The sequence below is a fragment of the Anopheles marshallii genome, chromosome 3 (genome assembly GCF_943734725.1).
Source record: "Anopheles marshallii chromosome 3, idAnoMarsDA_429_01, whole genome shotgun sequence".
Taxonomy (NCBI): domain Eukaryota; kingdom Metazoa; phylum Arthropoda; class Insecta; order Diptera; family Culicidae; genus Anopheles; species Anopheles marshallii.
The window spans coordinates 36,400,373-36,415,665 of NC_071327.1; the positions used below are offsets into that span (position 1 = coordinate 36,400,373).

Here is a 15,293-nt window from a genome sequence, read left to right on the forward strand (position 1 = left end):
GAATGAATAATCAAAACGGGCAATTTTCTCGTGTAAGAAATCGTGTACAGCAAGTGATTTTTATATGTAAGGGAATCCGTCGCACCTCATCGCGGGAACTCGATGCTGTGTGGGTCTGGTGAAATATTTCGTCTAAGCCACGGTTAGTACTGATGTTGTAGGTATGTGAAGAAGTTTTTATGGGACTCGGGCCTCAGCGGACGAAAATTTCTCAATTTCAAACATGAATTATTCTCGGCCACTTATCATGAGGTGGTATGGTGTAATGTAGGATTCATCAAAGGCGCATGCATTCCGGCGAGTGGAATAAGCGGAGAATGAATGAAGCTTCTGTTAGATTGCGTAATATTAAAGGGCTCGACGGGAACAAGCACACAAGAAGTTAATTTCATAACTTTAATTTAAAGGCTCTTTCGGCGCAGCATTCGTTGACGTACTTGAAACAAATGCTTGCTATCGAACCATTGAATGTGTTTGCAAAACTGTTATAAAGCCGATTATTTGCAATGCGAATGAACGGATGCCAATCTTTCAATATTTTCTCAAGGAAAAACGGTATGTTGTTTATATTTTATAGTTATTTTGAAATTTCAAATTCTAATTTATTTTAACGAAAAATAAAATCCTTCCTTACATCATTATACATTCCAATCCAATTTCATTAAGATAGATAAATTTTATATTTCTTGAATAATATTAATTATTTATTTTATCTTGCGATATTTCCAGGAAGCTGAAGGTTGGATGTCGGAGGCACCAGCTTTTAAATGAGCGCAGAGCCCTGCAGAAACGGGTTTAAGTTTGGACAACAACAACAAAAAAAACAAATTCTGCCTACAGAATAATTTTTCACTCCACCACATGGGCCCAAAAGTGCACAAAGAATAATCAAAATATCTTTTTTAGTAGTATACATGAGATGAACGTTAGTGTGAGTCAAACAATGTGGCTTCTTGGTGGGTGGTTTTACATACATATACACTCATGCAAAAACCGCAACCATTTCACGGGTTTATTTTTTTTGTTCCTTTTATTTAAGATAAACGCAACTGACAAATAAGATAAACTAAACTGAAAAAAAATCATCTTGAATGGAATAGTCAGAGTGTCCAATAAAAACAACCTTATTCCAGATTTTATTCTTCCAAGAAGGTACAGGGGTTTAGATTTTCTTCACCTTGACTCAGCACAGGGTCGGTGATATACCAACAAGAAAAGGTAGCACTGGATTGTTAAAAATTTGTTCTAACATAAAGTGTTGCGGCAAGTGACGCAAAACGACGACTTTGCATAAAATGTTAAACAATGAATTTGCCTTTTTGATCAGCGCGTAGGCAATGATCTAAGAAGAGCATATAACATTGAATGAAAGTATTCGATCGATTCGATTGGAGGTAGTATAAGATTTTTTTACTATTCGTTTATGTAGCTTATGGTGAGTCTGAGGTGCTGTTGAAGTGTGGTTCGTTAATTATTTGCAAGAGGAAGAAAACACTTTTTTAACTCTCAGAACACTTTTTTTAACGTATGTCAGGATGGTTGACACGCCTGTCAGCAACTTATGTGTTTCTGTACCATCAGAATGCTTGACTTGCTATAGAGACTTGCTTGCTTGACCGACAGAAAAACGTAACGATTAAGATTGATTTATAAAAAAGACACCTTTTCCAATAGCACACTAGCTTCGAACGAAAATCCAGCAAAACCAACAACACCATAACACATCGCTGTACCAACGTTAGGCAGCATCGATGGTGCCCCGGTTCTTGCATTGGTTATACAATCAAGCCAACAGGCTAACAGGATATTTCCCTGGTTTTCCATTTGCCGGTGTTAAACCGGATCCGGTTAAGGTGGTTCTGGTTGCGTTCTCTCACCTTGCATATAATGGTTAGTGTCTGGCTTACCCTGCCTTCTGCTTCTAGGTTTCTGCTATTTGTGGTTAAATTTGTGAATTTCCAACTACCCAGGATGGGTTTTGCCTTGCTAGACCTGTGGATGTTATTTGTGTGTATATTTGCGCATGTTTTTTCGGCATCTAAAGTGAAACACTTCAAGCGTAAGCCATCGTCCCATCAACTCTCAAGGCACTTCAGATTGGGATGCAAAAGGTTATCCTTTAAAATCCCCTTCGCCAATACAATCCATATGCAACAGGACGGTAGTATACCTTTGGACGTCAGGGCTGCTTCTTTTTAACATTATTTTTTCTTTTAATCTCTCGGTTCTCGCCATCAAAACGATTTAACAACCTACCGCTTGGTGGTTGGTGGGATCATAAAAAAATGGTGCAAAAAAGTGTAGTGAAACAGATTTGCAGCCACTGAAGATCGTGTGTGCATCGGTACTTAGGGTCAGCCTGCTGGAACCTCCATACCTAGAAGCGTGTGCGTGTATGTGAGTGTGCAAATGTGAAACGAAGGCTACCCTCTGTACAAGCAAGCGGACGAAACACTAACCCGGAAACCGGCCAAAAAATCATTCTCGACCTCGTGTACGGAGAGGATCTACAAGAGAGAAGGGTCTCCCTTACTGCCGACCATGGGTACACTTCCGAGCGTAATGGATTTACGGCTTCCCATCCTGTGGTTGCTGCTGGCAGCAGGTACGTGACTTGATGGTTCACTTAAAATTCTTATGCGCTTCTTTTCATTCATTTCAACGTTTGTTTGTGTGCCGATCTGTACTTTCATATTGAGTGCAAGAGATTGTTTTCAGTACCGTAAAGCAGAACAGTTTTACTGAGTTGGAAACCATGAACCATTGGGAAATATTAGTAGTACCACATAGATACGCTTGTCTGCACAACGTCTGGAAAAATTTCATAATATTTGTTTAAAACATACTTGCTTAAGGTTTTATTTCATATAACATACAACATTTAATTTAATTCAATGTATTAGCTTTTCTGTTTGACATCATGGCATGTAAGGAGAGTTGAAAGTGATGCAAAGTAGAAATAAATAATGCAAAGTTAGTACAAAAGTATAATATAGTATTCTTTTCAAACGGAAAAAATCATCTTAGCTTTGCAGTATGAATTGCAAAATTAATTTCACACACAATAATTACCATAGATATTCCCACAGCTAGGGAAAGAAAATGTTAAACGTAAACTGTAAACTTAATACGTCCTTTGGTTGGTATATCCTTGGTTAGATCCCTATCAGCAAGTAATATGACTTTCACACGGAAAGCAATTATTAGCACATCACATTGACTGTACACAATGCGGTAGTTGAGCTCACAAAATAATTTCCATTGTTTTCTGAATCCTCATTCTACGTGCTTCAGGTATCTCAATTGCACCGAAAGATGAAAAATAAGATATGAGGAAAACGAATTAATGCAACACTGTTCCGCCTAACTAACGAGTCATCTGATGCACAGAACAATTGGAAAAGAAAGCGTATGACCACACAAAAGGGAACAAAGAATATCCCACGCTTTTCCGACACTTTCTACATTCACGTCCTACATTCGGACACTTGAAGTTGCAACATAGTGCAGAATGCTACCAACCTACCATTTTGCTGAGGAACGTTAAAAGCAAGAAGGTTTCAAGGTAGCACAGTTGTACGTGAGGTGTGAAAACATCGTTTCTTAATTTCTTCAAGATTATATCATCCCGCTGACCCTGTGTAAACGTTACACTTATCAGTCCAATCGCTTACTTTGTTTAAAGCTACAAGAAAGAACGCAATGCTTCGGTTTTGTGTTCTAAAATGAACGATTAATAGTTAGTAAAAAAAACTGTTTTCCCCATTTTTGACTGTAGTCCATCTTAGCCTTACTGTTGTATGATATATGATATATTTGATTGATTTTTATATGTATGATATTTTTACCTCGTGAGGTTACTTGTTTAATTAATTAAAATTAAATTATAAAAATTTAAAATAAGATATGTATCGCGTGTTATTACATTTCGAAGTATATTTTATACATTTCCTACTGTTATGAATAAATTATACATACCTCAATGCTACCCCTACGCACTGCTGTGCAAATAGTTTTCTGCTAGAAACATTAAATTAATGAATTTAATAACCGGAGACAACAGCACCGGGCAGCTTTTGTAAGAGTGTCGTTGTCATTTGCCCTTCGAATGTGGTTTTATTTTTCTGTTAAGAGAACTGACGTATACATGCCCTACTTCGCTTATCGCTGCACGGTGTATATAACGATCGTTAGTTTTAATTTGCTTGATATGATATGTAATTAACAATGTGTGCATTGCGGGTAGCTCATCTAGGGTCGGATGAAGATGCTTTCTTCGATGCGGTTTCGATGCAACCAAACGTGCCAAACGAGCTTTAATGTCTAAACAAGTCTCCCCGGTAGCATTCTGCCCCAGCAGACGCTTCCTTCAAGAACCTCACTTTATAAATGTGTAGGTGAGTGTACATATGTGTGTGTATTTATACCATTACGGATCATCTAATGCTGCAGGACAAACAAATAACAAAAACGTTAGCTTCACTGCTACCCATCAGCATCTAGGGCATGGCACTTTGAATGCATGGACACAAGGGAAACCAACACAACACTCCCCCGGGTTCTTTCTACGGTAAACCTTTGCAACAGAGCTCTTTTGTTCAGTGACGTGTAAACCACAGCCATCGTCACAAGAAGATGAAACTTGAATGAAGCACGAAAAAACCACCAAAAGGTACCAAATGCAGTAGCAAAATTAACGTGAGAGCAACCAACCACCTTCCGAGGTTTTCTGCATAAGGCAGTTCCAAACCGGTGTTTCGGTAGATGGTACCGTAAAACACATACACAAGAGACCGAACCATAATATCTCGAGTGATCGACTTAGGACGAGTGTGTATAATGAGTGTGTATCTAGCAAAACTGTGCAGCAAAATTGTCAGTAGCGGAAAAAGTGACCGAAGAAAAACGAGGAAAGGAAATAATTTTCAATAGAAAACGTTCTGCATCAAAGTGTCAGTTTACAAATGGTCAATGGTAATAAATGGTTATGTTTGCATATGTAGTTTCCTTTTGTTTGTGAAGGTTTTCAGATCTTTTTTTTTCTTATTGCAGAACTACATAACACTTTTTGTGTCTTAGCATAACGCATGGTACTATAGATTTATGTTTTTTTTGCCTCGACCTTTACCAAAGCAACGTGCAACAAAACTAAGTGAGTTTTTGGGAATAAGAAATGTACTAATTGTGACATTGAACTGCTGCGTCTGAACATTGACTGCTGACTGACATTGAACTGATGAATTTGAAAATAAAGTAATTTGTTGCAGTTGTACAGTTGGATAATTGAGAAAAGAATGTATAAGGTAGATTTTCCTGCTAAAATTGTCACACTTAATAAAAATGAGAAATAAAGATTGATGCTAGAATTGATGTGGAGATTGTCCAATTCGTTTCGAATGCCAGGAACAAGCTGGGTGTGATGGGTTTGGCTTCTGCTATCAAATTCACCAACAACTCAAAAACAAGAGAAAATGTTGATGTTATTGTGCCACCGTCAGGGATCTCTTTGATTGTGCTTCTAGGTACAATGTCCGATGCAAACGAACGAATCGTGATGCCTTTGGTCGTATGATCACTTAAATGGTGTGAGAACACGGGTACCGAAACACATTCTATAATTCGTGGCAGCCTTGTTTTAGGAAGTGGCCACCTGAAGAGCTATGTACAAGTTCTATCTTTATTTCTCTCTAACGCTACCATTCTTAGCAATCTGTTCGAGAATTTGTGCACCTGACAGTTGCTGATAGTATGCCAACGAAACCAAGAAAGGGCAATCGGGCGATTGGCGGAAAGACGTATTTTAGATTAAGCGACGAAGTAGAAAGTCTTGTGCAGCTGGCTTACTTTGTTGGAGTGTGGACTGTTTTAACTATCTTCTCGGAAGCACACGAAGCAATGGAGTTGTTTTAAGATGATTATAGGGTTTGTGGTTTTGCCAGTAACTGTAGCACCAAAGCCAAAACTAATCTATTTCACAGGGTGTGTTTACTAACATGCTTTGTTCGTTTGAACAGTTGCATATATATTGAAGTTGAAAATAGCTACCTTTTTTATTCTGGCGACATATTTAAACTATAACTATAACTATATTATATTTTAACTGTAACTATAAGCATCATAACATGTGTCGTTAATTATAATACATTATGAAGATGTCTAGATATAAATGTCTAGCAGACAATAAACCAAAGCAAATTAATATTACACATGATTTGAAGAGTAATTTATTTTTGACTTATTTTTAATAAGACTCCGATATTAGTTAAACACATTTTGAACAAATTACATTTGCGAAAGGACTGACTGTGTTGAAATAAAATTTCAACATGCGATTTCCTATAAGGATATTCATCTTAAATATGCTTAACTTTTCCTTGAGTTTCTAATATACGTATCATCGCAATGCTTAATAAAATAAAAATCATACACCATAAAGTTAAAAACATGCCAGAAATGACTTGCCTAGACTTTTTGAGGTGATGTGCCGCAGAGAAAATAGTTCGCTAGAATCGGGTTTTGGTGAAAAAAAAGAAGAAAGCATTGTTTGAATCAATATTAGCTTACAACACCAATTACCGATGCAAATGAAGATAAACGAGGATAGCAGCATTAATTAAACCACAAAGTGCCACTGCCGAATTGCATGATCACAAGCGCAATAAAAATACGTTCGATCTAAATGTTCAAGCTAACCCCTCTTTTGTTTCAACATTGTGGTTTGAAAGTCATTGTTATATAATAATTTGCATTTCCATGCGATACATGAGAGGGAAATGGCAGAAAGATAGTAGATACCTCTTAAGTGCGATACCATACTCGCCAAAGAAAGTCATTTTGCTCGCAGGTGTAGAAATCTAGGAACAACGCAATGAGGCCAAGATTGTCACACGATAATCGCCTCATCAGCACGTTCTTACTGATCATCTTTGGTCACTGATGCGCCCGATTTAACCATCGGGCACAATTGATGAGCTTCTTCCTTTGCACTTCTGATTTTCACTTTTTTTCAATGATGTTTACCGTTTACCGTTTACGTTGTTAGGTGAGTTTGCTTGTATCTTATTTCTGGTGTATGAGTCAAACACCTTCAGCCTGTTTCATTTTAATATAGTTTATACTGATGATAAAACCAATTCTTTTCATTACCATCGTAATTCCGTTTTCAATTATATGTTTTCAATTGGATACTTCCTGTTTCAAATTGGTTATGTACTATGTGCATGTTAAATTAAGTATACTAACCCGCATTCTTAACAGCCATCGGTGCTGGGAAATATAAAAGAATTTTTTTACGTTACAAACAAATAATGTTTTGCAGTATAAATCTAGATTATGCACTACTTTTTGCTAGAACAAATGCTATAAAAAAATATCTTAATAAAACATTCCTTTTACAGTTTAGATATAAAATGCCAATGCAATTGGTATTATACTTTTTGAGACATTTGATTTAATCTAATCTTTTTGACAGTTTACCGTTTATGATCAATTGTTTAGAAACAAACCATACAAATTGACCGTAAATATTTATATTTCGAGCGAATTTCATACTTCAAACCTAATTAGCTCATTATCGTTGGTATGGCGGCGGTATCTAATTTTAATCTGTAATTCCACAAGATAAGAACTGCTTCGTTAACAGACATTTCTGTTCAGCATCCACGATTCCTCTGACGCTTTGTAAAGCTCCAAAACACATCTTCGGCATTCGAACTAGATAATGACGACGGTTAGCAAATGTGAAAATCGATACTTGCTCTTAAAGCAACACAAAGTCATTTAGCAGCAGCATTCACTTTTGGAATGGCACTGATGGAAAGTATTCGAAACCGAGCTAATTTTCTCATGTTCTTGCACGACCGAATAGAGACGGAGACGGAGAGATTTCCACAACAGCAACCAGCGGCAGCATCAATGCTCGGATCATAAAAGAACCGTGCATCGAACAAATCAGCATACCGGAATAATAGCAGTCTAAAAGCAACAGCAGTCCAAGAAGAATAACTAAAACCATCACAGAAACGCTCCGAAATGCAGACAGAATCCCCGGTAGCATAACAAAGATTGCCAATAAAAGCGAAATGGCTTCCAGCTTGCCATTTCTTCGATTGCTACTCGAACGCACCAGAAGGATAAACTTAACCTTCGTCCTGTTTCTCCCTGTGCTTGCTTTTGCGTTTTGCGGGAACGAAGGCACCAGCGGGAAAAACGCAGTAGGATAAAAATTGCCAGGATTCCTTCGAGTTCAGTAAATTGGAATTTTCCTCCCTAATTATCTCACGACCAGCAGCGGAGGGTTCCCCAAAGAGGGTCACGCGAAAGCGTTTCACAAATTTGCCGGGAACCCGGGATCTGTTCGTGAGTAAGAAGGATCCGTTCCTTTTCCGGCATTGTTTGTGTGTGAGATTTCTGTTGAAACGAACCACCACCGATAGTTCACTACTCCAGTCTGCTGAACGACTGTTCTAGTGTGTTTTTGTGAAGCGAAGCCGAGATTGCTAAAATTATGCGGCTTCGCACGAGCAAGCATCAATTCACTTCTAGTGCTACAGGAGAGCCTTGGGTCTCAAAATGACTCAACAATGTTCTTCCGTTGCCAGCGGGCAACCTAGATATACCAACGACATTAACCAAACCTCCCGGTTAGCACATCACCGCCGTTTGAACTATCTTTCCTGCACCTCCAGAGAGTAATGGAGTTTAGATGAAACGGAAGACGTCCGAGTCCGAGAGCACAGGGAAAATGGTACCGATCGACTCTTGATTGCTGTTCAATGTTTACTCATTCATTATCCTCATCATCATCATCATCATCAACATGAGCGGCATGGTCGGCATAAGTGGGAACTTCTTTCGGCGAATGCTTAACATTTTCATGCTGCAATCCTTTCCCATCCCGGCGTCCTCAGGAAAGCACTCGAAACACAGACTGAAAGCGATGAGCGTGACTTGGCACGATCGTTGAATCATTTGAAAGGCCTGCCCCACTTCCCGTGCTTCCCGGGCCGAAGAAAGTACAAACCGAGAATGAAACGACACAAAACTTGAGCACCAGCTACAGCGCACATCATCGCTAATTCCTTTTAAACGGGGCTCGATTAGAATCTCGATTAGAAGATGTACCACCATCACCCAGTTCGGCACGATGATGGTCGGAACGACCATTCTTGACGAGCGCACGGTGGCAAACCGGTGCAGTTCGATGACTTTTAATGGCCGGTTTTGTGATCTGTCGTGCGTTAAGACATAATCAAGTCGTTCGATCGCCCTCGGATTGGACACGAACCCTCCGGGCGTATATCCGCTGATAGCAATTCCGGAAACAGGAAATATGTTTTGCGGACAGCTCGAGTATTCCCCAACACGGAGAGTGCGGTATCTTGAACGATCCAAGGTTTCGATTCCGATTGCAGTGTTGTTAGCATAGCGAGACGCTTCCGGCATATACCGCTGGCTGACGGACACAAATCGGAAATGTCACCATGGGATTTGTACAGAAAATGTCTCTATAACAGACGGAGCATCCCAAGGCAGGGGAAAGCAATTAAATGATTGATTGATTGCTTTTCTTCGGAATGGGCACAGGAGGAGGTCCTCGCAGAAAGCGAGAAATTATTATCTCACATCGTGTGAACCTGAGAGGGATTCATAATCTGTGCTGTGCATGCTAATGAAATAAGCATTTGGTAATTGTGTAAAAGGGCATTATGGCACTGCGGGCGTTCGTGTACAATATGGAACAAGTTATTGCATTGCCTGTCATGGTTTAGACAATGAAAATAAATTGTTCAATTTCTTTGCTATGTTTTGAACGCTGTGTTTCACGCTGTTCAACAATCTTTTCATAAGGCACGTATTTTAACTATATTAGGTTGAGGAAAAAGAAATATACATCATTGTTTTACTTAACATATATCGGATTGTCCAATTAAAGTCCAATAAACATAGTTTTTTTTTGTTTATTTAGTTGCAGTTTGCTAAGTATCTTCATGATGCTTCTATTAAATAAATTCGTGGTAAAAAACTAATATACTTTATGGTCAAAATCGTTTATTGATGTCATCAAAATATGGTAGGTGATCACAAGCTAGCTCCAGACTGTACACACCACATCTTTCCTGTTGATCAAAGCTGGGAATTTATGGTCATTTGTTAACTTTACAAGAAAGGCATGTATAACGGTAACGGTAACGGTAGCTATATTTATTTATTTATTTATTTATTTATTTATTGATCACATAAGTCTGCCTTAAAGGCCTAACAAAGTGGCTTAATAACTAATATTAAGGAAAGGATAAGGAAGAGAGATCACGGAGTACGGAGTACGGGTACGAAAAATTGAAAACGGGACATGATAGTCAAGCAGATGCTGAGGGTTGTAAAATGCAATTTGCGCTCTTGGAAAGGGTCTTTCTGGCCATAACGCGTGAGCCTGGTTGGAATATAGAAAGGAGGTCTAACATTTTGAGTTTGGTTCGCAGGTATAAAATCGATCAATCCCGTTTGATAGGTGTACATCCGATATATGAAGCATCATTAAGAATCCAGCTTCGAGTTTAAAGCAGTAAAATTGTAGTGAACATAAAAAGTAAAATGTGAAAATGTTAAAAAATCTTTACATCATTAGTTACGGCTACTAACAAGCCGGTTAGAACAACTTTTTACTGCATTGTTTTTATGATTTTATTGACATTCACGGCGAAAAAAAAAGATTTCCTTTTTTCTTAACCTGATATTTGTTGAACCATTTAAAAAAAATGAAGAATTTATTAACTGAATATATGTACAATTTTTCTACAGACAGTTAAGCATTGTTTTTTGTGCCTGATTCATTTATACATGATAATGACGAAACCACAAATCGATATTGAATGTCAAATCGAAGTCAAACGATGAAACTAAACAAGAACGAGTAATATAAAATGCAAATTTATAATTCCATTTATTTCCCACCCATACCCAGCTTCTTCCTTCCTTATAACAAATCGTGAAAGCCAAACTTGGCATCGGGTAAACATAATCAGTCGCTCGGATCTCACGTGAAAACTGGTAGCTTTTCGCTAGCATTCTTATTATTTCCCATATTAAAAACCAACAAACGTTTCGGAGAATTATATTGGAATAAAAAATAACCTCCATTAAAAGCAAAATAAACGTACGGTTCCCATTTCGGATGCGACACTTTCCCCAACTTTCCTGTCAGTAGTTGCGAGCTCGGAAAGCATTCGCGATCATTGGCCTAGGGTTTCATTGGGGTTGCCGTGAGGCGGTGTGCATACATCGAACCGCAGCCACTGCAAAGCAAGGTGACAAGCGAGAAACGTACTGAAATTCAACGCCGCATAGCAAGCCTGTCCGGCAGACCGGAGGAAGTTGTGCGCCGGTGTAAGGAGTGTGAGAAAAGGTAATGAAATAAAAACACCCACTCAAGGCGAAGCGACCTTTTAAAACGAGATTATGCTAGTCCGAGCCATCGTCCAACATTTTCCTTCCTTTCCCAAAGGATTCGCGTTGGGTTTGGTTTTCGGTTTTTGCCGCTAACTTCCACCGGACCCGGTTGAACGGGAACCGCTGGTGTCCTTTTTCCAAGGCAAATCATCTGAACGCCACAAACTCGAACAAGGCCAATGCAAACCCCGTCGTCTGCAATCTGGCCCAAGCTGGTGATAATAACTTTTCACACCGTCCCAATCCACTATCCACGCTGCCTCTTGACCGTTGCGTATTTTTGTCCGCTACAGTACACATTATTCGTTTCATACCCTTCTCGTTTTCGCGCACACTTTGTGTCCACTATTCGGCTTACCGCGCTTTTTTTCATTTTCATTCATTTTTTTTCTTCCATTTTGCCATCCTTTCTTCTGAACCTGTTGTCCACCGGGTTTTCCCTTTCTCTCATCTGGTACTTACCTTCGTTCGAAGCCTTTAGTGTTGAATTTCAAATTGCAGAATTTTAATATGCTGTGGTATCTTATTTTTTCATGCACTCCTCGTGACGTCGTCATCGTGGTTTGTTTGAGTTTTGGATTAACTTTTACGAACCCACTCACGACCATCCTGACGCTATGGGTTTGGCACAGTGCAAAACCAACAGTGAAGGATCTTCCCAACCATCGGAAACGAAATGTGTTGCAGTCGTTTTCTGTTCCATCTTTGATAAAAAAAAACAGACGAGAAGTTTGTACATATTTTTAAGCTCAACTTCTCCGTCCGTGCTTACCGCTGTGTTTTTATTTTGATATCGTATTTTTACACCACCAAAGGTGCACCGCTCACGGTTAGTGCCTAGCAGATCGTCACAGATCACAAAAGTGAACAAATGGCATAAATTATGATGGTACCGTCCGTGACCCCGAGAGTTCGCCGGGGTTAAAGAGTAGGAGCATGATAAAACTTAAACCACCGGTGTTACAACCGGGTCATCCTACTGATGGTCATCGTTTCACAGTGTCTTTGGTGGTGACCGAAGCAAGCGGGTTACCTCCCACAGCTCGAAATGGCGCTGGCGCCGGGACCGAAGACACTTGTCCAAATTTTACATCCTTCAGATGGAACAAAATTTGAATATTGTTGGGTTCGAATTTATTACCACTGGAGCCTCCTCTTAACGCGGCCCCGCAAATGATAATAGTGATGAGGTTTTATGTCGTTGATAGTGAGCGAAGCTTTGCACATTGTGCTGAAACTGTGAGGGTGGGTAAAGATGAGTATTCATCACTTGGGCTTGAAAAGGCTACACGGTGGGGTGGAGTGTTTTATCCACTTTAGAGAACTGCAGTCTCATCGTAAATTTGCAGGAACCGCTATGATGTCATCCTACGGTGATGGTTGCGAAAGTGTGTTCATTGCCTAAACTCACAAAAAAACACACACACAAACAAATTCTATTGCGTTCCATGAGATGGCAAAAAGAAAAGGAGCGATGAGAAAGATATGTAGATAGATACTTAGAAAATAAGTGTTTGCGGTTCTCGTAAACATACCAATTGGTTATGATGTATGTTTACATAGCCAATGCTCTTTTATGGTTGTGGTTGTGTTACGGTCAAGAATTAAGACTAGAGATGTTTAAAACAGCATTATTGCAGCATACACCTTGACAATTATTAGCATGCAGTAATAATAGTTTAATTACATGTAGTAACTTGTAAGTTAATCCAATATACCTAATTTATTTTGTTGTTATTCAAGAAATATTAAAAGAAAGCGTTATTTATTATTTATTTATTACAATTATAACGGCTATTGGACGTATTATCTGCCATATATTGACTGCGTAGAATACAAACTCCTCAAAGCAATTCCTCCTTGTCTTTTGCCTTATTCTGGGCATGCTCAGTTGTGAATGTATGTTGTGATATTGTTGGTCAAGGTGTAGATGTGGAAGATGTTCTATTGTTTGCTGTGGATCGTCCGAGTCGTTTCACCATTTTGTCTTCTTAGGTTTTGTGCTTTTTTTTTGTTTATTGTGATGTGTTTTCGTCGATCGTCCTTTTGTTTTCCGGCGGAATGGTATGGTTCCGAGGGCGTTCTTAAAACAAAAGTTTACTGTATTATTGTTCACGCAAAATAACACCGAAGCCAAGAAGTTGACAGTTAGCGATCGGTTTCGTTAAGTTTCGTCAACTGTAGGAAGGTTAGTGCCAGGAGCACTCAAAAATAATTATTATAAATACAGGTGCAATGAAATTAAACACTCTCTTTTTTCTACGCTCCATCAACTGAGAGTCCGGTAAATATTACTACGAAAGAAAATAATCCGAAATCCGCAAATCCGTGCAATAATATTTTATGCATTTTCATCAGTACATACATATTATAATGAAAGTATGATAATATGTTTTACTTCAAAGAAATGTAGTTTGCACAACTACCTAACTCGCTCCTAAGCATACTATCACAAATTTCTCAAATCACACACGGTTGCATTAATTGCGATTATTTTTCTAACGGTAACGTATGCGCATAAATTCATTACCTTGCCTGTACAACACACACTTGCGTGCCGGCCATTATCTGCCAGTCACCGATTTAGCACACAACTCTTCTGATAAGCCTCACACTATACTCTGATAAGGGAAACTAAATTCCGAGTGGCCGCCTTCTTGAAACCGGACCCCTAGTATTATTTCACCTTTCGTGCGATAAGCATTACCTAACAGCCCGGCCAGTTCTTTTGTACCATACTGCTCCAGTGTTGCCTCTATTGAAACCGGTATCATCATGTCGCTAGTGTTCGGACAAGTTGAACCGGCCGTTTTCCAAGCCTATGCGTTCTGGGCAGCCGTACTCGGACTAAAGATGTTGCTCATGTCGGTGCTGACCGGGCTGCAGCGTGGCTCCAAAAAGGTAACTGGAATGGCCGAAGAAAAAAGGACAACTAGCCCACCGGTTCCCCGCGCTAGGACGGAGCGTTAATCCCCGATTTGTGAATCTTACCGTCTCAAACTGGCTGCTCGTTTCAGGTCTTTTCGAATCCGGAAGATGTTAAGCCGGGAGGCAAAGTTGCGTATGACGATCCGGATGTGGAACGTGTTCGACGGTATGTAACTACGTCTGGTGAAGTTATGCCATGTGCACATGGGTTGGCTTACTGCCCAGTGTTGACCGTCCGGAATGGAATACGGGTTCGGAATTCATGCTTTCTCACGAGCTGCAATCCAAATGCAACACATTTCCAATGCCATTTTTCTGCGAGATTTCGTTGCTGTTTTGTGACCGCACCGTTCGGAATGCTTATCGAGCACATGTTCGCAACCTCTCATTTTTCTTCTTCTTTTTTCTTGATTCCTAAAGTGCCCATCTGAATGATATGGAAAATATTTTGCCGTACTTCATCATCAGCTTCCTGTACATGTTCACTAACCCCAGCGTAACCGTCGCCGTCAACTTGTTTCGACTCGTAGCGGCTGTTCGCATATGCCACACGGTATTCCATGTGTTCGTACCGGTGCATAAGTTCCGGGGAATGGCCTGGGCAACCGGGTTCTTCACGACAGCTTTCATGGGCATCATGATAGTGCTGCACTTTCTCTAGAATTCCGGAAACACCCTAACTGAAGCAAGAAAATGGAGCGAAAATAAAACTGGCCCTCGTGCTTCCGGGGACGAACGAGTTGCCCGGGTGTCAGAAAGCTCTTCAGCCTTAAGTGTACTTAAAATCCATTCTTTCTGCAAGCGAAGGAATCCAGGAACGGAGTGTGTGCCATCGTGAGGGTGCATATTGAAAGAAAAATCATTACTATTCAGTGCGCATTTTCTTAAATCGACTCATAATGGCTGGAAAACGATCA

At 39.6% G+C, this 15,293-nt stretch overlaps 1 protein-coding gene across 1 annotated transcript; it reads left to right on the top strand.

The window, feature by feature from the left end:
• Positions 1-14,223: 14,223 nt before the first annotated feature.
• On the top strand, positions 14,224-15,037 carry LOC128713659 (microsomal glutathione S-transferase 1-like). Its single transcript, XM_053808521.1, has 3 exons — positions 14,224-14,349; positions 14,466-14,542; positions 14,797-15,037. Exons 1-3 carry the CDS (start codon positions 14,224-14,226, stop codon positions 15,035-15,037), a joined length of 444 nt encoding a protein of 147 aa, XP_053664496.1.
• Positions 15,038-15,293: the final 256 nt, after the last annotated feature.

Bases quoted from the DNA above. Each gene is read 5' to 3' on its own strand.
- LOC128713659 (XM_053808521.1), top strand. From the start codon at position 14,224: ATGTCGCTAGTGTTCGGACAAGTTGAACCGGCCGTTTTCCAAGCCTAT. The intron at 14,350-14,465 runs GTAACTGGAATG...TGCTCGTTTCAG, and splicing joins TGCAGCGTGGCTCCAAAAAG to GTCTTTTCGAATCCGGAAGA. The intron at 14,543-14,796 runs GTATGTAACTAC...TGATTCCTAAAG, and splicing joins GATGTGGAACGTGTTCGACG to TGCCCATCTGAATGATATGG.